Here is a 22416-nt window from a genome sequence, read left to right as displayed (position 1 = left end):
AAAACAGGCTTCAAAGACGGGATTATCGCTGAGCACTTGGAGAGGGAGTTAATGTCACTCTCTACATCCCTGACAGCCCTGGTTGCTCTCTTCCACTGTGTTTGTGTGTAAATGTGTGTGTGGTAGCACATGTATGAACAGGATATTATGTATATGTGCATTTAAGACATTAAATAATTTATAATACAAGCATGTGCAGGGTTTAACATCAATCATAGAGACATACAATGCTTTTTCAATACATCAGTAATCGATTTGTTATGTATCATTGTCTAGAGCTTTTGACCTGAATAACTGCCCTGTGGTTGTATGCCTCCATGAATCAGTTTCAGTTTTTATGTTTTACTGTTTCCCAATAAATAAGGGAGGTTTTAATGACTGTTGTTGTTTAAGTTAAGTAAGTAAAGTATGCTCTGTCATTCAGATCCTCAACTGACATTTTGCAAAAGCCTTACATCAACATTTGTGACCAAGGCACCAAGCCAACCAGCTGCCAGAGGACTCATGACAAAGAAACATTTGATTCAGCCCAAAATAGCATTAATATGGAGGAAAATCCAAAAGTACAAGATGTTTTTTTATGATGACGAAGGAACTAGGTTTCCAACTATCTATTGCGATTCCTTTAATTCATTGCCAGTGACAGGTTTTAAACTTTTTGGACTTCTTTCTACATTCATCTTTATCATAGTGTTTATATTTGGAATGATAATGTTGTAATATATCATGTTTTTACTGCTTCATATTTTGATGGCATGTTACATCATCATCAACAGGCAACAACTGTCATACTTGGACATGGTAGACATTTCCAAGGTCATCAGTCAGAGACACTGTAGGATTGTGAAGGATGTAGTCTTTTTGGCTGAGAGTGAATGAAATAAACCATGTTTCCAAATAGTGGTTCTATCTTACAACTTTTGTCTTCTACTATAGTATGTACTATACCAAGGGTGTCCAAACTAGAGCCCTGGGGCCAAATGCAGCTCTTGGCCCATTTAAAATTCTATAGTATAAGTGAAAATGGCCCACATTAGAACATGAAGCCCATGCTTGACTGTAGTGTATATGTTATCTTTTTTTTCTTGGGGGCTCGTCCGGGAAGCTGACAAAACTATGCTTTTCTGTCAATAATAGTAAATAGAAAACATATAATTCATGAAGAAGATATGAATTCATTTGGGTTAGTGTAATTTTTAATGTCAGCACTAGGCAGTGCTACTGTGCTAATTCTGTAAACAAACATTTTGACAGGACAATTTGTTGAGGTGCTTTTTTCATAGCTTAAACTGAGAGAACACTGTAAATTCTCTGATACAGGGAATGTCATTCGCATTCTGACCGGGGAAGATCCAGTGATAGCCAGGGCCAACCAGGGCTCTACTGAAATCTGATAGGCCCTCTTAAAATCCTTGAAAAGACTGGCTATTTGTATTGTCAGCCATTAATTAGCCTTTGAAGCATTTCCGATCACTGAGCACAGCTCAGTGCATGCAGAGAGCTTGGCACCACCTTCTATTTTTGACATTTTTCTTTTATCTTTAATAAACTAAGGCAGGGATTTGGGGTTTCTTGTTCTACAAATAAAAGCATTATTCTCTGTCAATTTCATGCTGCTTATTTGTTGAAATGCCATAGTATCCTTATGCAATAATAACTAATTTATTAAAAAAAAAAAAATAGTTTAATGTGGTAAATATAAAAAAGAAAAATTAAGAAAATTAAAGCTATGGATAAGATACTTCAGATGGGTGAAAAAAGTGAAAATAATGCATTTTATTACTTAATATCAACACTGAATACCTCTATTAGCTCACTAAAAACTCTTAATTCTTCTTAAGTAATGGGAGAAAACTACATGCATTTTGGTGTGTCTGATGGTGTTAACAAAAATCAAGTTGTGATGGGCAAAAACATCCACTTTTGGAATGTTCAATCAAAAACTGTCTAGAGCCATACATACAGAGTTGTGCTATGGGCGGGGTTTACTTGTGCTGAAAGCCCTAATGGCTGCCTCCACTGCTCTAAATACCTCAGATAGCTGTAGCCTCTGTTTAACCAGAACTGGGCCACATTTCTGTATGACAAAGAATCAAACAACCCTATAAGCTTTTCATGTTGGGAAAGATGTTTTCACTCCTCTGCTGACCTGCTTTGGCATGACTATGTGATAGTTGAGCGGGAAAAGGGAACTTCTTGTGTGAATGCTTGTATACGCTGGCTGCTTGAGGAGCAATTAGCTCTGAATTCGTCACATCAGCACTTTGTCAAAACTGGACATTTCCTTATTAAAACAAGCAAAGACAGCAACACTAAAAGCTTTCTGTAACAGAAAGGGTGTTTTTGCTCTTCTGCCAATCTGCCACAGCATGAGTGTGTGATAGTTAAAGGGGGAAAGGGTTGATTGTGCTTGTATTTATGGCTGCTAGCCTAACGTTAGCTCGGGTTTAGCCAGACCAACTCATTTCTTCATCACAGTAAATGCTGAGAGCAACACGGAAAGCTTTCTGTGCGTCCCAGCTAATGACTCTAGCAGGCTTGTCATTAGCTGGGACTGAGCTGGAGCGGGGCTTCTGTCTGAGCTGGACATCGTGTTGAAACCCAAACAAGCACAGAGAGCAACACAGAAGGCTTTCTGTGACAGAAAAAAAATGTTTTCACTCTTCTCCTGGTCTGTTTTGGCATGGCTTTCCGATCATGAGCTTATTCCGTATTGTCAACCATTAGCTGTTAGCTTGGACATCACAGTAGGACTGCTGCAGTTTACTCCAAACTGGACCGCTGTTCTTATAAGAGCCATGGCAGAGAGCCATACTGACAGCTTGTTTTGTGCAGAGGAGAGGTTTTTGCCTGTTTCTTGATGTCTGCCCTTCACACACTAACAGGAAAGAATACAGAAGGCGTATTTTCCCCTCCATTCTCTAACTGCAGCTGAGTTGCTGTGTCTGTCTGTTTGTGTTTAACCAATCAGATGTGATAGAAGAAATGCAGGAAGGGAGGGGGGATGACGCTGCTCAGGGCTTCATTACACACAAGAAAGAGACAGACAGAGAGAGAGGGGAACGTGTAGCTTTTTACATTTCAGTAACCACTTACTATGACTTTGGCTAAAAATAATAAACTACTAACAATCATGACAGATTCACTTTGCCAGAACACACATTTCAGTCAGGTATTCCAACAGGCACCCCAGATAGTTGCGGTCAGCCATATACCAAGATTTTGCCTGATCTTGTTTTCATAAGACTGAAATGAGCCACAACTTGTCACAAAAGAACCACATGTGGCTCGAGAGCCATGTGTAGACTATTACTGGTTGAACACCAGTTGTCATACCTGGCAGTAACCCTGTGCTAACAAGCAGACTAATGACACGCTTAGGATCTGCATTGTTTTGATGCTTAGCTAATTTTTAACAATGTGCACATGGGCTTTGTGCACTGGCCTGTAGGGGTCAGGGGCTTACCTACAGCATCGAATAATACAGGAGTATAAATCAAGCTTTACCTTTCTCCAACTCAACGTGCATTAGTTAACATAAGAGCTGTCTTATACTGTTGCAGTGAGATTTTATTAATAGATGATGTTACTCTGCTGAGCATCAATGGTAATGAAGAGACCTCACAGTCTGTTTGGTTTGACTTTCTGAGAAATAAAGCCTTTCATAACTTTAACTAAAGAATACTGAAGGGGGCTGACAGTGCCAACATGCACCAAGATGCTTTTTAGAAGAGTCACTGAATCACTGCAAATATAAATTGATGGTGTCTGTGATGTAAGAAAGCACTTCCTTTATGAGTGGATTAGTGACCTCAGATATTCTGAATCTTCAAATGAACCCTCAGTGTGGTAGAGCTGTCACTGTGCTACAAAAAGTACCCATCATAAGAAATTATTTAGATGAGACTGTACTTGTGTTAAGAGTTTTATGAAGTTCCTTAAATCATTTATTTTATTAATGCAAGAAAGAAAAAATGATTTGGGCTTTTCTTGTCTCGTCTTCAGATGCTGACCATGCTTGACAATTTCTGAGTCAAATCAAAAACATGTAAATTCATCTAAAACCACGGGCATGTGTTGCCACTTGTTTTGAGGAAACACAGATTGGAAGATTGAATGCGAGCCAAGAGACTTAACAGCTTTCGCAGGGTTCAGTGGCTGCCACTGAGCTGCTGCCAGGGTCCTCATTTACCGCTGTTTATCACCAGCCTGCTAACATCAAGTCCACTGGGACGATGCATGGCTGCAGTCCAAAGAAATCCAGCACATGAATCACCTTGTTAATGACAGAACAGCACAGATTGCACATGGTTACATGTGAAGCAGCACACTGCATGCATTCGTCCTTCATCACAGGCGCTGCTGACCTCTCTGACAAGTGTAAATTGCATCTTCAGTTATCTTGAGCTCTGTTTGTGCTGTTGCACTGCAGACACTTGTCTTTGCATTAAACTGAGGGTCTTGTTAAGGCTGCCATGGCACCTTTCTGATGTGGTAAGAGCTGTGTTGGCTGTGTCACAGTGCTCTAAGTAAAGTGCTGTTGATGACAACAGCTAAACTTGACAGGCCAATTCCTCAGAGGGGGAAAGAAGGACAGGAAAGAAAAAGAGAAGAACAAAAGGATAGAGATAGAAATATATTCAGAGAGGTGAAACCCTGGATGCAGTAAAAACCGTGGAATAGATAGCATTACATCAATGGTAAAAAAAAGAAGGAACAAACACTGAGATAATGACAAAATAATTGCATCTCTGTTTCTGTGAGAACAAAAGAACACACAATCCACCCTGCCACCTGAGTGAAAACCTTGCACACCTCACGCACATTTAAGTAATGTCCACCCACCTTGCCAGCCAGGTTTGCAGACAGGCTTGACGTCAATGCGGACAGGAACACTGTGCGAGGCTCTCTTTTGGCCACAGTCCCACGCCGTCACCTGGATCTCATACTGCTGCTGGTGGTCATAGATCAGCTTCTCCGTGTTCCGGATGTTACCTTCAGGGCAGCGAAAATATAAAATATCAAATTTAAAATATCAAATTTTACAGTGTGAGTAATGATGCGCACAAGTATATTACATTCCCCTTTGCATCGCATAATGACATTTCTCACTCGGAACTCGAGTACACTTACAGCCATGACCCAAATTCTCTGATGGTGCACAGGAAAGTCTTTTTTGGATTTAAAGATGGCGTATCATTATCCATGTCCACCTTTAACACAGTCCCTGGGATCTAATGAAACATCTTTGACATGCTTCCATCAAAGCACAACATGGATCAAGCACCAGAGGAGGTGGTTGCCACTATATAAACACTTGTCCTTGGTGTATGTCTCCTTAAAGAGCAACTAAACCCTAGAGTTTCAGCTGAAATGCATCGACTGTTATTAGAAAAAAACACCTTAGGATATATGGAAAGCTCTGGAGGGAGACCTGTCCACTTCCTGCTGTCCCTTATCAGCAACAACATCAGTCTATGCTGCTTTTAGATTTGATTAACAGCCATAATGTCATAACCATTTAAGATAGATTTACCACAAGCTACCTGAGTTTAAAATGACGATAACACAAGTTTGTATGTTATCCATTTCGTTTTAAGAAAAGCATGGTTTATTTACAATCCCAGTCAACAGCAGTGCATTACCCACAATTCAGTCAGGTATACAGTGTATACCTGACTGGCTCATTGTGCCTTTTACCTGCAAAACTCCTTCTGGTTCTGGTTCTGCAATTATGAGTGACTTCAACAGTCATTTAAAAAAAAAAAATACAGTTCAAACAGGGAAATTAAAAATGTATGATCATGTGTTTTCCAACCTTTTTTTTTTACCCCACCCCCCCATCCCACCCCCCAACATGCATCTAAGAAAAGACACCCCCCCAACCCAAGAGAGAAGAAGAGATGAAACTCTGCTGCCAAAAATCAATTTTAATTGTCTCACTGATAAAACCTTTAAAAAGGCCTATGCATGCTTTTCTTATCAAAATACCTTTGTATAAACTACTTTATAACTGCTTTATCATGGTTTTTAGTCAATATTTGCAAATCTAATTCTGGCAGCCTCAGAGCAGACACAGCCTCGCGCCCCTCCTAAGATCTTTGGCGCCCCTCCTGGGGGTTCTGGACCCCAGGTTGGGAACCAAGAATGCAGAAGATGTGTCCTTGGACAAGACACTTCTCCCAATTTTGGGTCCCAAATACTTTTGCATGGGATAAGGCAAATTCCCTGCAGCAACCTTTGCCATCAACATGTGAATGTGGAGTAAAAGGGGCAAATAGGCAAGTGTGACCTGCAGTGTAATAGTGGTTTGAGTAGGCAGACAACTAGAAAAGCACTATGCAAGCTCAAACCCATTTACCACTGTGATGATGCAAAGTCTCTAGCCTAAATCTTGGGAGCGAATGAAGAGACAAACAAAAGGAAGGATGACATCTGTAGAAATGGAGACTTTTGAACAACTTTTTTAAAACCTCTAGTTCTGATCTCAGGATCAAGATCATAGGAACCACCCCCAATTTTGTAGTTTACATCCCAAACATCAGGTAGTTTTCAACAGCCTGAGCTTCCTTGCGTGGCCTCTAGTGGTGTCTTCTGGTAATACGTTCCACATTTAAGCAAGTATATTTATAAGACCATGGTCTTATATATTTATAAGACCAATGATGCAGCTGGACACAAACATTAAGCATATCTCTTAACATGAATGAGACTCAGTACCACATTGACAGAAATTGCAAGCGTGTCGTCTCTGTTTAGGTGGCTCTGCCATGGCAGCCACAGTGACAAGAAACGTCCCAATACAACTATATAACTTGAGGATTTCTCTGACTTTGAAAATGGTTGGGAATTGTTGATTTGTTGTGAGCATTCCACTATGAAATCTTGATAAAAATCAAATGTGATGAACCTTAAAAAGAAGCTTCAGGGATAAAACAAGCCACTACTATAGATGGGAGCAGTGCTAAGCTCTTACTTATCTGCCAGTTTGCTTGTAAAAATACTAATTATTTAACTATGTCATATTTGGAAAGTATAGTTGTCTAATACAGATGGTCCACAGGATCAGACACACGATCCAACACAGGATGCACCCCTTACCCTTTCAGTTTGGCTTGGTGTCATCAGAAAGTTAAAAATCTTCATCCCTTAGTCTACATTCCTTCACAGAGGTTGAAGAAGGTGAAACTGTGAAGTGTTAATAGAAGTTTTTATGTTTGCCATAAAGTAAAGTGTTTTTCAGTCTTATAGACCAAAATCCTGTAACTGAGAAATATTTTGAACTCACTCAGTCTTCAGAGATTTGGAGTCTGACTTAATAGATTCATAAAACAGCTGCTTCAACAGAGAAATGAGTTTTGTTTTATAGTTGTTGTAAGTGATTTGGAATGGTTATGCTTTTATATTCATCGCTTCTCAACTTTTAAATGTATCCTGAAGGAGCTCAACCGCAGTCTAATGCTTAGAAAATGTACTTGCGTCATGTTTACTGGATGATTTGACTTAAAGTTTTGAATAAACTCTGGTTAAGTACAAAAAGAAGTTCAGACTTTAGAGTGCCCTGAGGAAAAAGTGTCAAAGCAGTCTCACTCAAGTGAAACTCTGCTGTAGAGCCTGTGTGACTTTTATGACACACTTGATGACACAAAATGCTGATTTAATGCAACTTTATTACCTTTACAAACTGTATGTGCATATTTCTAAATATAATTGATATAATTAGAATTTTAGTACATCATTAACATGAGAAATCATTTCGAATTAACTGTGACAGGTAGCCGTTTTCTCTAGCTAATGTTAAAAATTCAAGACCAAGTTTCCATTGAACACCTGTTCCTTATTCATGGAGCGGCAACACTGGCACCTGCGACTGCTGTGGAAACATTTGTGTGATCTTTACAAAGTCTAACAAGATATTATTGATGAAATCATGAGGTGTTTGGGATTTAGTGTCTCAATTTTGCTTTTTGTCAATTTTTTTTTTTAATAGTTAAGCATCAGTTTAACATTGATTAAGCCAGTATCAGCCCTTTTACAAACATTATCCATCACAATGTAGGCATTAACCAATGTCAGTGGCACATGTTATCTGTGGTGTTGTATCAGTTTATGCTGGCATTAAACACACATATCAGTTGGTTTAGAGAAGACATTCATTGGATGGATGGAGTAAATCTGTTGGATTTACTCTGGACAACAAAGAAGTCGTGAGGAGCCAAAAAACATTGTTCACTGACAGGGCAGAGTAATATCACTGGATTTTTCACATATCAAGGGCATAGCATTCGTACAGGCAGACCACGGAGTCGAGCGCTGCCATATGACTGAGATCAGCTGATTTCACGCAAGCCCTCATCAGCTGACAGCAAGCTGATTCACTCTATCAGCACGCTATTGGCTAATAGCACTCATGCTGCCATATTTGATCTGCTTTTGTCTAGGTTTGCTTTGCTGATCCCTCTGCAAGCTGCTTTTTGCAGCCCTCCTCCACCCCAGCTCCTCCTCTATGCTTTATCTGACTTAATCAATGTCATTGATGCCTGCTATGTTCTGGGTTCATTGCTCTTTCCTTTCCTGTCTCAGGCTGGTTGGGAAGCTAAGAAAATACCCCCCACACCATTACCCCACAACCACCAGCCTGAACCATTGATACAAGGCAGGGTTGGATCCATAAGTTCATGTTGTTTACGCCAAATTTGACCCTACCACCTGAATGTTGCAGCTGAAATCCAGATTCATCAGATGAAGCAACGTTCCAGTTTTTTATTGTCCAGTTTTGGTGACTGCATCTGAATTGTGGCCGCAGTTTCCTGTTCTTAGCTGACAGCAGTGGCACCTAGTGTGGTCCTGTGTTGCTCTAGTCTAGCCTATCTGCTTCAAGGTTTGATGTGTTGTAAGATGCTATTCTGCATACCTTGGTTGCAACAAGTGGTTATTTGAGTTGCTGTTGCCTTTCTATCACCTCGAACCAGTCTGCTCATTCTCCTCTGACATCAACACAACTGCTGCTTATTGGATATTTTCCCTTTTTCGGACCATCCTCTGTAATCCCTTGAGATCCCAGTAAATCAGCAGTTTTTGAAATACTCAGACCAGCACGTCTGGCACCAACAACCATGGTTAATTCCCCATTCTGATGCTCGGTTTGAACTTCAGCAAGTCGGCTTGACCAGGTCTACATGGCTAAATGCATTGAGTTGCTGCCATGTGATTGGCTGATTAGCAATTTGTGTTACAAAGCAATTGAACAGGTGTACCTAATAAAGTGGCCGGTGTGTGTATAAGTTTTGGAATTGGGAAATGTAGACTCAAAAGTTAGAGTTTGATCTGTTTTAAGATTAACCAAAGTATGGTTGTAAGCCTCCATTGAGACAATCTGAGCCAGTCTTTATTAAAGCTTGTGCATAAAAGTCTCCCCACTTGATTGAACAGACACATTAATTAAAGTTACAACGCACATTTGTTTGACTGTCCCATGCACTTCAAAGGAGCCTTGTAACAGGACAGCCTGGAAAAAATGTACCTAGTACAGTGTTAATAGGTGCAGTCTGATGACTCAAACTTACCAAGAAGAAAAAATGATCTAAAGAGGAAGTTTGACTCAACTTCAACAAGAACTCCAACATTTTAACATATCAAAGTGTGTTTACAGGTGTTTGAAAGTCCTCATGCAAATGTGAGAAGAGTGTAATAAGGCCTTTAGAGGCTCCAGAGGGAGCTGAAATATGAAAGATTGCCTCAAGTCATGTTTGGTGTTGGTTGTGACTGAAGACTAGCATGGAAATGAAATAAATACATAAATAAGCTGGGGATGCTACATTTCTAAGAAGAAGCTAAGCAGCAACCTCCAGGGCTGTAGAATGAGGGCAGCTATGAACTGTCAAATACTGCACAGGAGGATTGGCCCATAGCAGAAATACATCTTTGAGCTATCTTTGAAACTGTGTGGATGCTAAAGAAAAGTACCTGAAAACTAAGAATGAGATTCACAAAAAGGTTTGCACTGCTTTTGCACCTGCTACACCTGTGCAAATGAAAGAAATAGAAAACATCCAATCAAAAGAGTACGTACAAAGATTTAATGCACACAAACTATTCACAGACTGCTCTGCCAAGAAGAGAGAGTCTTGGGTATGCCTGTCCCATTTGCTTGCATGTAAATTAGAGAATATTCAAAGTTTTGGTGCAAAATTGCCTCATTCCTATGCAAATAAGCCTCATTGTAAATGACATCTAAATCACACAGGCTAGTGCTAATTGCCCAGGGCGGTAACAGTGGTGCTATTTAAGGCTGTGGTTTTAAATCACCACAGTTTCCCTCTCTCCCTCTGTCTCTCTGCTCACTCAGTTGCTCCTGCATGTCATCAGATACATTTTTTATTTACAACCATATCTGCCTCATCAAAAGCTTCTTAACAGGCGCGGTGCCAGATTATAGTTTTGTTTGGTCCCACATAACGTTGGTTTTGCCTGTGAATATGAGTTTGAACTGTTACCCCCTTTTATATTCTTTGCCTTTAAAGGAAGGGTATTTACACTTAGGATGCAGAGACAGCCTTTTATTCACCTGTGGACTACTCATGAGTCATACATCAGTTTATTTATTGAAATGAATGAAGAATGAATGTAAAAAATAATCCTGTTTCTTATATACTGTAGATTGTGAATATCCATACATCTGTTTTCAGCTCATAGTTAATTTCTATTGAAGAAATAATAATAATGGTTGTTTGTTTACATTAATCGAGGGGAGGGAGGGAGACAGAGAGAGTGCATCATTGATCTAAACTGACTTTTAATCAGAGAGAGAGAGAGAGAGCAGCGCCCAGAGCTGTCGGTTGATGAGCTTATTTTAACAGAAACAGTCTGTTTGTGCATAAGTACAACCAGACAGGAAGTTCTGTTTTCCTGATTTAATTTTGATGTTTTTTTGTCACGGTGTAAACAAGAAATGTTATTCTAGTTCTGAAACTAGATTTGACGCAGCAGTAGAAGCAACATCAGTCAATGTGGATGAGATTAATGATTAAAGGTGGTCACAAATACTTGGAACATTTACTGACTTTTACCTGTGTGGGTGAAGGTTTAGTCTCTGATCCTCACATGTTTCACTGATTTGCAGCTCTACTGTCTCTCAAGGATCCATGACACTAGGTCTTAACATTTTAATTTTAAATACGCGTTACATGAACTCATTGAGTGCCAGCCCTTTTATTTAATGGAAAGTGGCTTGTGCCAGCGTTTTTGGCCTTTTTGAGTCATCTTTCAAGACCCACAGAATGTTTTGCACTATGACTCTGAAAACACCAAATAGCTCAAATGAAAGAAGAAACTCTCTATTTCATCTATTTCATCTCTGCTCTTTGACCCCAGGGTGTCCACCTCTGACGTTTGATCTACCGTCACTTCCGACTGTAGTGCTCTGACTACGTATCCCAGAAGCCCCAAAATTACTCACAGGGAGCGTGAGAGCGCCCCCTTGTGCCAGCGGCTGAAAAAATACTTTGACGTATATATACATCATTGGCACTCAAGCGTTGCTTTTTAAATGACGTTTATACCATGGTCTTGGTGAATACTTGATTCTGATTGGCTCTGGAAATTCCATTGGTGTCAATTAACTTCTGATATACGGACACCTATCGAACTTCTCAAGTAGTACCGGTCAAAAAAATCTTTTCACTGTTCCAAATTAATGTGCAGCAACTGTTAGCCGCTCTGTTGGGAGTAACTATAGCAACCTGAAACAGTCATTTTTCTGAGCAGGGAGTACAACGCTGCCAGTCTAAGAAGCCTACAGACCGTCATCGTCACTTTACTGACATAAATAAAATGACGGACTCTAGGTTTAAGACCTGTAACCTAAGACAGTCTTATCTTTTATATCCGACGTTGTTGACATAAACACAACTATGTGCTCTCAGTTGTAATGAGAGGTTCTGTTCTGTGATTACTTATGTAAATGAGCAGCGACAGGAGCCAGTGATGTGCGCTGGATATATGTCACAAAATGCGCATGTGCTGTGTGTTTATTGACGTCAATTTTCTCCCTCTCAGAGAGAGCGCGCGAGATCCAGTTAGAGCACAGCTGATGTTCCACTGTGTGATTGTTCCTCCGTTAATAATTTGGTCTAGTACTGGGTATGTATGTTAGAAACGCTGAGCTAACCGACTCTGCTAACAGACGTACATCTTCTCTCCATCACCTTAACACAGAGAGGTGAGTGTCGCAAAAAAACTCACTTCCCTCCTGTTCTAACTGCTGTAAACTATTGTCAGAAGATTCAAATAACACAAACAAAAGAAAAGAAGCCATTATTTCTGTGTAGAGCCAAAGGAAACGCTTCTGATAAACCGGCATGATAATATCTGATAAATATTGACGTGTCTGAAGGACAATCAGCACCTGCAGGGAGTGGACAGCTCTGTTTCACGTCTGTGACCTCGTAGTGCTGAAGGAGGAATTATTCTGTTTATTCAAACAGCTAAAACTGAGATTTTTATCAGATGACTGTTCATAATAACTAACAGTTTACAGTCTGATCACATGACTCTCCGTCTCACACATCTTCATGTCATTTCATTGATAAATCCGTTCAGAAAGTGCGCTGAGCGGACTATATTTTTGTTCCATTGTGACTTTGTATCTATGACCCGTCCTATTTACTGGAGTAGTGAACAACATTTACGTTCCCTAAGAATGTTATGGGATTGGAATGGCTATTTCAGTTATTAGTCAAGCCCTCAGGCGTTGCTAGGGGAAAGAAGTTGTTGTTTTTGTAAAACTTTCTATTTTGACCACAAAACGTATAAATCATAAATTAGTAGTATTATTAATTCTTTTGTTGGCAAGTGAACATGGTATAAGCGGGTTAATGCCCTTCGAGGTGTCCAATTATCACTTCGCGTCGCACGGTTCACACCTCCGCGTCGTCCATTAATCCCTGATAATTGGACACCTCGTCGGGCATTAACCCTTACATATATACGTCATTGTCACTCAAGCGTTGCTTTTTAAATGATGTATATATATGTCAATGGCACTCAATGAGTTAATGCATGCTGACCTATATTTTTCATTTCTGTTCTGTGTCCAGCTGCACTCTGTGTTTAAATCTATACTGTCAATATTTTCACTGTGCCTTCATTAGAAGCATACCTGCTCATCTGTATAGCTCTATTGCATATTTTGTAAATGAGAATGCAAATAATTCTGTGCCCTTTACTCTACTTCATATTAGTCTTTTGCTCTTTTATTTTTATCTCATTTTCTGTAATCACCTGTCAGTGGAAGTTCCACTGTTTTAATAGCCTCTTAGTATTTTTATTTTTCCTCCATGTTAATTGTCTTGCACCAGAACACCTAGTCAGATTTCTCGTCTGTAAAAACACTCAGAAGTAAAACTAGATTGTAATTCTGACTGTTTTACAAACCTGTGTAGCATAAAATGTCTTTGTTTTGACTTTACACAGCTGTGGCCGTTTCTAACTAATTATCATCAATAAAGGAATAAAAAAGTGGAGCACATGCAAAAGCATTTTTATGGTTACTGACATTCAGCACCATGGACAGCTCCACCTACATGGCAGCACACAGACCTACGGTTATTTTCTAACTATGAATGTATTCAGCCTCTGTGGCGATGGACTGTGGATTGGACTTACCAAATTTGCTTATGTGTATTCTTTCTTTCTGTTAGAGAGAGTTTTTCTTTTCTTTTCTTTTCTTTTCTTTTCTTTTTTTTTTTACCAGAGTTTGTATGCATGTCTCTGTATAGCACTGAAATATAAGTTCTTTCTTTCTGTTTGATTCATCAGTGTTGTGTTTTCTGTGATATTGGTGCAGAGCCACTTATTTGCCACATAGCTTGTGGCAGTACAGGCACAAAGGGGGCATGTTTGCACCAGCATCAAATTAGTGAAAATTTGATGTGAATAAAATGCTAATCAAGTCGAATACCAAGCAATAATTCTGCACAAATGCAGGTGCTATTAGTGGGCACAGTCCATTTTTGTGGACCAATCTCAGTGTCTTACTTTTGGCCAGCAAAAAAGACTGCAGCATTCATAATCCAAAATCAATACTTAGACTTCAGATCACAAACCAAAAGGTAATCTCCCTGTGGCCAAGACTTCCTTAAAAATATTTCAACAAGATAAAGCCCAAGCTACAAAGACTGCTCTCAGTGCAATACAACAAAATATCCCAAATTTATTCCCTGTTTCTGAGTTGCATTGTGGGAAAATGAATTGCAAGCTTTGGAAAAAAACAAAAAAACAAACAAAAAAAAAACAAACACTTGACTTCATTTAATAACTGTTCTTGGGGGAAAATCTGTTTTGAAACCCAGTTGGCCATCTTGAAAAAGACTGAAATTCACCAAAGTTTCCTTGTCATTGATTTAATCTTAGCAAAGAACAATTTCTAAGAATACTTCAAAGCATTCTTAAGAATGTTCGAGTGCTGATATGCCCGCGGATATTCATGTGTTTTAATATTTCATTATTATCAAGCAAATGTAAATAATTAAACAACTAAACCACTGAGATATTGCAAAATATTGTTTATATCATGTTATTCAAAATTTACACTAAAAATGGTACATTTTGGACAAACTTAGCACAAGATTACTCAATGATTTTAAACCTACCTTGCTACATAGATTTAAAGGTGCAGTGTGTAAAATTTAGCCCAGTAGTACTTAGCGGAACAAACTTTGTAAAAATGAAACATATTATTAATATATAAGAAGGTCTATCTAAATTAGTGTTTGACTGCTTGAAGCAATTAAAAAAACAAAAAAAACAAAAAAAAAACCTACTAATTTTGAGGTTCTGAATAAGCCTTGTATTTATACATAGGGATGGTCCCCTCCACAGACGCTGCCGTCTTGTATTTTTGCATGTTTCTGTGGTAACCTAAAAGGAACTAATAACTTATACACATTTTCCTTTTAGGTGGTTTTCACACTAGGGGCCTGAACTGAGTGCGTGGAGTCAGTGAGAGGAGGTGCAAAGGCAATAAAAGTCTCCTGTCACCTCAAAAACCACTGTATCTGCACAGCATGAGCCCATTTAATCCTCTGAGCTGCACCTAGATGTGCAGATATGAAGAGCGAAGTCTCTGTCATCTTAAAGGTGATTTTTATCATCTATTGCTGCAGGATGGACTTTTTGCCAGGCAAAACAAAAATAAGCTTTGCTCAGGTCATGACCCCAGTGGTTGCCATGGTAGCTTCTACTTCTTTCTCCTCCTTTGGGGGTCATAAACCAGCTACGTGCATACTGCCACCTGGCATGGTTCGATGTTGCTAGTGTGAAAGCGGGGGGGGGGGATCGGGCCACACCGTGGTTCGATAATGTGAAACAAATTCCATTTGTTGCCATGGTTTCCACCAGACAAATGAGGATTGTAATCTAGAGTTGACTGTTAGATGTTGATATTCAATTTTACCAAAAATATGTCAAATTTCATCTACTACTTTGTTTTCTTTGTTTTTTCTTACTTTGTACTGAGACAGGGAGCACATCTGTGTCTGTAGCTGCAGCAGATAGGAGTATTTCCTGATCGTTTATTTACTTTAACATAGCAGGGTGCATCAGAAAGTGATTCCAGACATTGTCATGGCAGTGTAGGACGTTTTCTGACCGTTTACAAAGAAAAAACAATCCTCCAAAGTTGTTTATTCTACTTGCGTTTCTGCTCTGACTATGAAGTGTCTGGAGTCGTATATGACCAAAATATGAAACATGCCAGAAATCCTCACGACCAGTCGGGAGCTGATCGTAAGCAGAGGTGTCAAAAGTATTCACATTCATTACTCAGGTAGAAGTATAGATACTAGAGTTTAAAAAAGACTTCTGTAGAAGTTGAAGTATCAACTCAAGCTTTTAACTCAAGTAAAAGTATAAAAGTAGTGGTTTCAAAACTACTTAAAGTATGAAAGTAAAAGTGATGTAAGTGGGAAAAATGCCATTAAGGACAGAAGTATATGCCGCACCACAAGAGCCTATAGTGTACCACCCCACCTCCCCAAAAAAACATTTTTCTAAAGGCCATAATGACTATAATGTTATATTAAAATGTTAATGTTAAAAAATTTGGGATGCACCTGTTTCAGCCGCATTTATACCCACTGATAATGAACACATTTTAGTACAATACAAATACGTTCAAGAACCATATATGTGTACTACCAACCTCCTCACTGGTGCTTGGTTGGGACATTTCACTCGCGTGCTCTTGAGTCTCTGCCACGGATATCTTCATACTAGCCTACATATGTCTGCTATTTCCTCCTGGAGTGTGATGTGATTTGTGTCGTGCGCAGGTGCGATGGATTACGTACAAACCAATAGGGTATCAGAATGGTATTATGTTTACACTTCTCATCTAACCACGATCAAATTCACTCTATCTGGATGACGTGATTTATCTTGATAGGTTTTTGGGTTCTTTTTTTGTGTTTTTTTTAACGATGACAAGCTGGAATGAAAGCAAGCTGAAATGAAATAGGAGTAATGAGGCTACTTTTAGAATGTAAGGAGTAGAAAGTACAGATAATTGCTTGAAAATGTAAGGAGTAGAAGAAAAAAGTTGGCTGAAAAATAATTACTCCAGTAAAGTATGATACCCAAAATTTCTACTTAAGTAAGGTGACGAAGTATTTGTACTTAGTTACTTGACACCTCTGATCGTAAGGTCATAGTTGGGCCGTGGTCGGCTGTCGTATGACCCTGTACACGGCACGAGAAACAGCGCCTGATCAGACTGAGAGTAGCACGACTCCAAATTTGTGGCTGAATCACAGGAAAATCGCAAATTGTACACCCGGCTTAAAGCGGAGGCTTTTTTAATAAACATAACATCATAGTTATCATTTGAAAAAGACATAAGATTTGTTTTTTTCCGTGTCCAGTGACTTAATAATTCAAAATACACAATTTTAATAGGGTAAATTTCTCTTTGTTATTGTGCAATATTTCATCTTAACCTCAAAATGTTATGCTCTAAATATTATCTAAGTCCTTGAGTAACACTTTTTCACAACATGATTGTCTAAAGCAGTAAAAACCTGTTTTCATACATTGGGATTTAAATGTTTGAATGATGTTCTATCAAACATGAACAGCTTTTAGAATAAGTAATGGTTTCCATCAAATCTTTTGACCCCTCCACCCTTCATCTGGCATGTTTCCTTCTTTACTGCATGATGTTTGTCATTCCTGATGAATAATAATATCCCACTCATCAGTTTGTAGTGAATATTTTCTATCCACTACTGGTGCTATTAAGTGGGTCTGCTAACAAAAATAGCTGGGCCCTTGAATGGCCAAGTATCCCTGGATGCTCCTGAATGATCTGTGGCATTTATGCTAGCCTTCTGGTTAACCTTGGCCTGCTGAGCCTGGCTCCAGTCAGGACTGAAAAGCAATACTAAAGGTCTTAACATGGCTATACACACTGACATTACTGTTCTAGTCCAACAGGAGCACAAACAACTTAAAGATAAAAACATATGTATGTGCCATTTTTTTAAAGATGAAGTTTACATTTTGAAACAGTGATTGATACACAGTGATTTTTGTTGCTTCACAAAGTAAAGATGGATGATTATGATAATGGCTTTATCAACCTCAACAGGCCTCTCCTTGACTCTGGAATCAGACTATATGGGTGTCATTTCGAGCGGTGACAACAAAGGTATTAAAAGTGGATCAAATGGGCAGAAATGTAGTTAAATAGGATCAAAAAGTGGCAGAAATGGCAATGAGTGGCAAATGTGTTAGAATTGTCAAAAATTGGTGGGATAATGTGAAGAAAACAGGTTAAAATGTGGCAAAATTGGTGTTAAGTGGGAAAAAAATGATTTAAAGAAGCAAAAAAGGGCATAAATTGTGCAAAATTCATGACAAATGGCAAACACTTGGTAAAATTAGGAAGGAAAAGTGGGTGGCACTTTCTAACCTGACACGCCAGATGATGTGATTCACACATCCATCTTCCATAGACGGCATTTGGAAAAGGAAAGAACTTTTGAAAAAACCTCGGAAGTGACTGGATGAACGTTCTGTCTGTCACATCTTTTTGGGCCAATCAGATCAACAAAACACATGACATCATAGCCCCAAACCGAGGTGTGCCACTACCGACAAATAAACTCCATAGATAGCTGCATAATGTGAACCATGGCGACTGTAGACATGTCCGTACACAACTTTTGTTGTTTTTGAAAAGAAAACAACTCACTGCTGTTCTTTGTTCTTTAGCAGCATCCACTCTAATGTCTTCTGCCATACTTGCACCGACCTCTTCTCACTGCTTGCATGCCCGAAAGTGCTGCCTCTCGTCACTGATCGGTCCTGTCACTGCCTAACAGGGCCCAACCGGTTCAGACGGGAGCTTTGCAAGATGGATTCCCCAGTGAGAAACACTGGGGGTTAATCCATCTGCTTTGCAAGGTTAGGCACTTTCAACATTAGAACCCAATAATAGTTTGACACACGTTTTAGCTCCAAAATAGGGGAACTGCTAGCCAGGACGCTAGCACCAATGCTACTGATCCAACACACATGCATTGATACTACCAATAAATAAATGGGAAGGGTCCATTCACAGGGGCCCCGACAGTTCTAAGGGCAGACCTGTGTGCAGACTTACTGCCCCAGGCTGTGCTTACTGTGCCCCACATCAGCCCCTTCTTCCCTAAAGTGTGGAGTTTACTTTCCTATATTTCTGTTGATATCAGAAGACAGCCAGAGTAAGACCAGAATTGTGTCAATCCTCCAACCAGCCCGATGGCGCCCCCAGACAGCTTACTTGCCACATCTATGCCTCGCTTCAACCTCAATTATTGGCCTGAACATGCCTAAAGGTTCTGCACAGTTCTTTATGCGCTGAATAGTTTTTCTCAGCATTTTCTCAAAATCAAATTGAAGGAAAAACATGGGAGGATCTTGCTAAACGAGACCCAACATTTTTATTTTTGCACCATTCATATTTTTCCTCAAATGTCCATGTTGTATTTTATTAAACAAGACAGAAACGCCTAGCTAAATCAGTGGCGCTCTTTAAACTTGATTAAAACCAGCAGAAAAAAGCATCTGCTCCCTTGAAACACAAGATGAATGGTTCAAAGTTTCTCTAATGTTTGAGAGCCTCACAAGATCTCTTAAAAGAAACAAAAATCCCACCAGTCTCAAACGTGCAATCATCATCCAGACCACATTTCACAGTGAGTGAAACACTCCCGCCTTGTCGGTCACCACGACCCATTTACCAAGCTAGCATCTTTTTCCCATGCTGAGCAGAGTGCATGAAAGGAGTGCTTGTGCTCCTAATGTGCCTGTTAATATTTGATGAGTCTTCCACTACAGAAGGGCAGCAGTGCTACGCATACAGCCGGGCAGGGGCAGGGAGGGCGCCGTCTGACTGAGAACACTCGCAGGGTGTAAAGAGCTTTGAAAAGAGACACTGTTGGCCTAGAGTTTCAATGAAGACAGAGTCTTTCCGACTTATATCACAGCCAGATTCTGCTCAGAGAGGTTGCTGGATGTTGATAAAGGAGTGTGTTTGAATAGAAATGTAGGGTTGGAGGATTGGATGTACTTCATATGAGGACAGCGGTGTTCTGTCTCTCCCTCTCAGCTTGTTTAAAATTCACTCCCTTCTTGTACTCCCCTTTCCAGCCCTCGTCATCCCCCTTCAGTGCACATAATTGTCTCTCTGTTTTGCAGCCTCATTCTATTTCACCGTTTGCTTTCTCATCTGTTGTGCTTCTCTCTCTTTTTACAAGCTTGACAGCACACCTACACACTCACACCTTTCTGGATGACGGAGGTTCCCATCCCCGCTCCTTCAATTATTACATCAACTTATCCGTGTCAGCAGGCTGTGCGTGCTGTGACTGCAAGCAAGGTGGCCGGCTGGTAAATGACTTGTTTACCCTCCATCTCACTTTCTACATTAGTCTTTCTGTCCACTGAATAAGTAAACATACAGACAGTGTTCTCTATATGGACAAGAGTATTCTGATGTCTGACCATTACACCAGCAGGGACTGTTAGGACATTGTCTTCAAACAACTTTAATAAGGAGTTGGCATCCCTTTTGCAGCTGTAATAGCCTCCTCTCTTTTTAAAAGGCTGGGAATTTGTGCCCATCCATTCAGTGGAGTCTATATTAGGCCAGGCAATGATTTCAGTCGAGAAGACCTGGCTTGCAACCCCAGTTCAGGTTCATCCCTACGGTGCTCAGTGGGGTTGAGGTCAAAGCTCTGTGCATGCTAGTCAAGTTCTTCCACGCCAAACTCATTAAGCCATGTCTTCATAGCCCTTGCTTTCTGCACTGGGGCATGTTTGAATAGAAAGGGGCCTTAAATGTTGCCACAAAGTTGGAAGCAAAGCACTGTCCAAAATGTCTTAGTATGCTGAAACATTAAGACTGCCCTTCACTGGAGATAAGGGGCCTAGCCAGAACCCTGGAAAAAAGCCTTATTCCATTATCCCTCCTCCTCCAAACTTCACAGTTGGCAGAATGCAGTCAGGCAGGTAATCCATCTAACTAAGCCTCGCCCATCTGACTGCCAAACAGAGAAGAGTGATTTGTCACTCCACAGAACACGTTTCACCGCTCCACAGTCCACTGTCAGTGTGCTTTACACCACTCCATCCAATGATTTGCATTGGACTTGGTGATGTGAGACCTCCATGCAGCTGCTTGGCCATGGTAACTGATTCCATGAAGCTCCTGCTGCAAATTTTTTTTTTTTTTTTTTTTTTTTTTTTTTTTTGTGCTAACATTAATGCCAATGGAAGTTTGGAACCCTTCAGCTTAGGGGTGGGCGATATGGAAAAAAATCATAGCATGATTTTTTTTAAGGCCAGATCACAACCTCAATTTTATCCAGTGTTCATTTTGACAGCTATGGTTAATTTTAGTCTTAGTTTTAGTCTCTTAATGAAACACATTTTAGTTTTTGTCACATTTTAGTAAATTCTATCCTTTTTAGTTTAAGTCTAGTTTTAGTTGACAAAAACTCAAAACCATTTTAGTCTAGTTTTAGTCCATAAAAAGTCCTCACATTTTAGTCTTAACTTTTAGTCTGAGCATTTATTTTCTTGCCTAAATCTGGTACTAAATCATGGTAGTGTGTTCATGCACTCTGCCAAACCAAGGGTCCCTGCTTTCTACAGCCAAGGGGCAATGAGGGGCGCTGAATTGTTTTTTGACATATTTATCCACAGTGGAGAGATATCACAGATTTTGAATGTCAGATGAAAACTACATTACATTTTAGTCCAGTTTTATTCATCGTGATGAAAACTAAACTTAGTTTTTGTCAGTTTTAGTCATCACAGATCTATTCTTGTTAGTCTTAGTCTAGTTTTTGTCATGAAATAAAGGCTGTCGATGAACATTTTTAGTCGTAATTTTAGTTAACGAAATTAACAGATTTTATCACAATTTTTCCTTCATTTTTAATGACAAATTTGTAAGTCAGTAACCACTTAAAGCAACCTTTTTCTCTGTATAACTATTCAAATATTGTGCCAAGCAAGTCAGGTTTTTCTCTTTCTTCTGCACCATTCTGTTGGCCAATGCATTAAATATTAGTCAGCAAGGGAGCAAAGAGCTAGGGTAAGAGAGCCGATTCCACGATAAAACAGCTTTAGCAAATCACCGATAAATCCTATTGCTTCACAATCTGAGATCGAGTTATCACGTACCCCTACTTCAGCTATGGCATCAGTTGGTGACTTTTACACACCATGCACCTTACACGGTCTTCTGTTCTGAGGATGAGTTGCTGTAGTTCCAAAATGCTTCCACCTTTTAGTAATATCACTTACAGTTGGCAGAAGATCCAGCAGTGATGAAATTTCATGAACTATCTCATTGCAAAGGTGGCTTTCATCACAGTACCAAGCATGTCACTGAGCTCCTCAGAACAACCCTGTCGTATCACAAATGTGTGCAAATAGAGACTGCATGGTTAAGGTCTTGATTTTAAACACCTGTGGCACCAAATCTGGTTGAAACCCCCAAAGTCAATAACAAAATACTAGTGGCTGAATACTTTGTCCAAATAGTGTATTACAGAATTGTGTTTGGGATAAAAAAATAAATAAATAAATAAAATAAACCTACATAGTGGGTTTGTACAGGATAGTGAAGGACTGCATCAGACAGAATAGGGTGTGGTTTATTTATTTGTGAGGCTACGAGGAATCTATATAACTTTTTATTGGCAAAAGAGGAAACAATTGTTCCTTTTTGTTATCTTGTAGGATGCAATTTTACAGTGACAAAAATGGAAATGCCAAATCTTAATCTCCATGTTTTTCCTTTCTTCATCCCTGCTACAGCTCTGCATCTACTTGTCTCCCTGATCCTCTTGTAGCACTAACCCACAG

General features: G+C 39.6%; 1 protein-coding gene across 1 annotated transcript in view; it reads right to left on the bottom strand.

Annotated features, from left to right (window-relative positions):
- LOC121522310 (calsyntenin-2-like) overlaps positions 1 to 22416 on the bottom strand; it is a 347129-nt gene that overhangs the window by 172355 nt on the left and 152358 nt on the right. The window contains exon 5 of the mRNA XM_041806529.1: positions 4846 to 4995. Coding sequence (XP_041662463.1) covers positions 4846 to 4995 — 150 coding nt within the window. The remainder of the gene's footprint in view (positions 1 to 4845; positions 4996 to 22416) is intronic.

Source organism: Cheilinus undulatus, linkage group 2 (genome assembly GCF_018320785.1).
Source record: "Cheilinus undulatus linkage group 2, ASM1832078v1, whole genome shotgun sequence".
Classification (NCBI taxonomy): Eukaryota; Metazoa; Chordata; class Actinopteri; order Labriformes; family Labridae; genus Cheilinus; species Cheilinus undulatus.
This window is presented reverse-complemented; position numbering and strand designations above follow the sequence as displayed.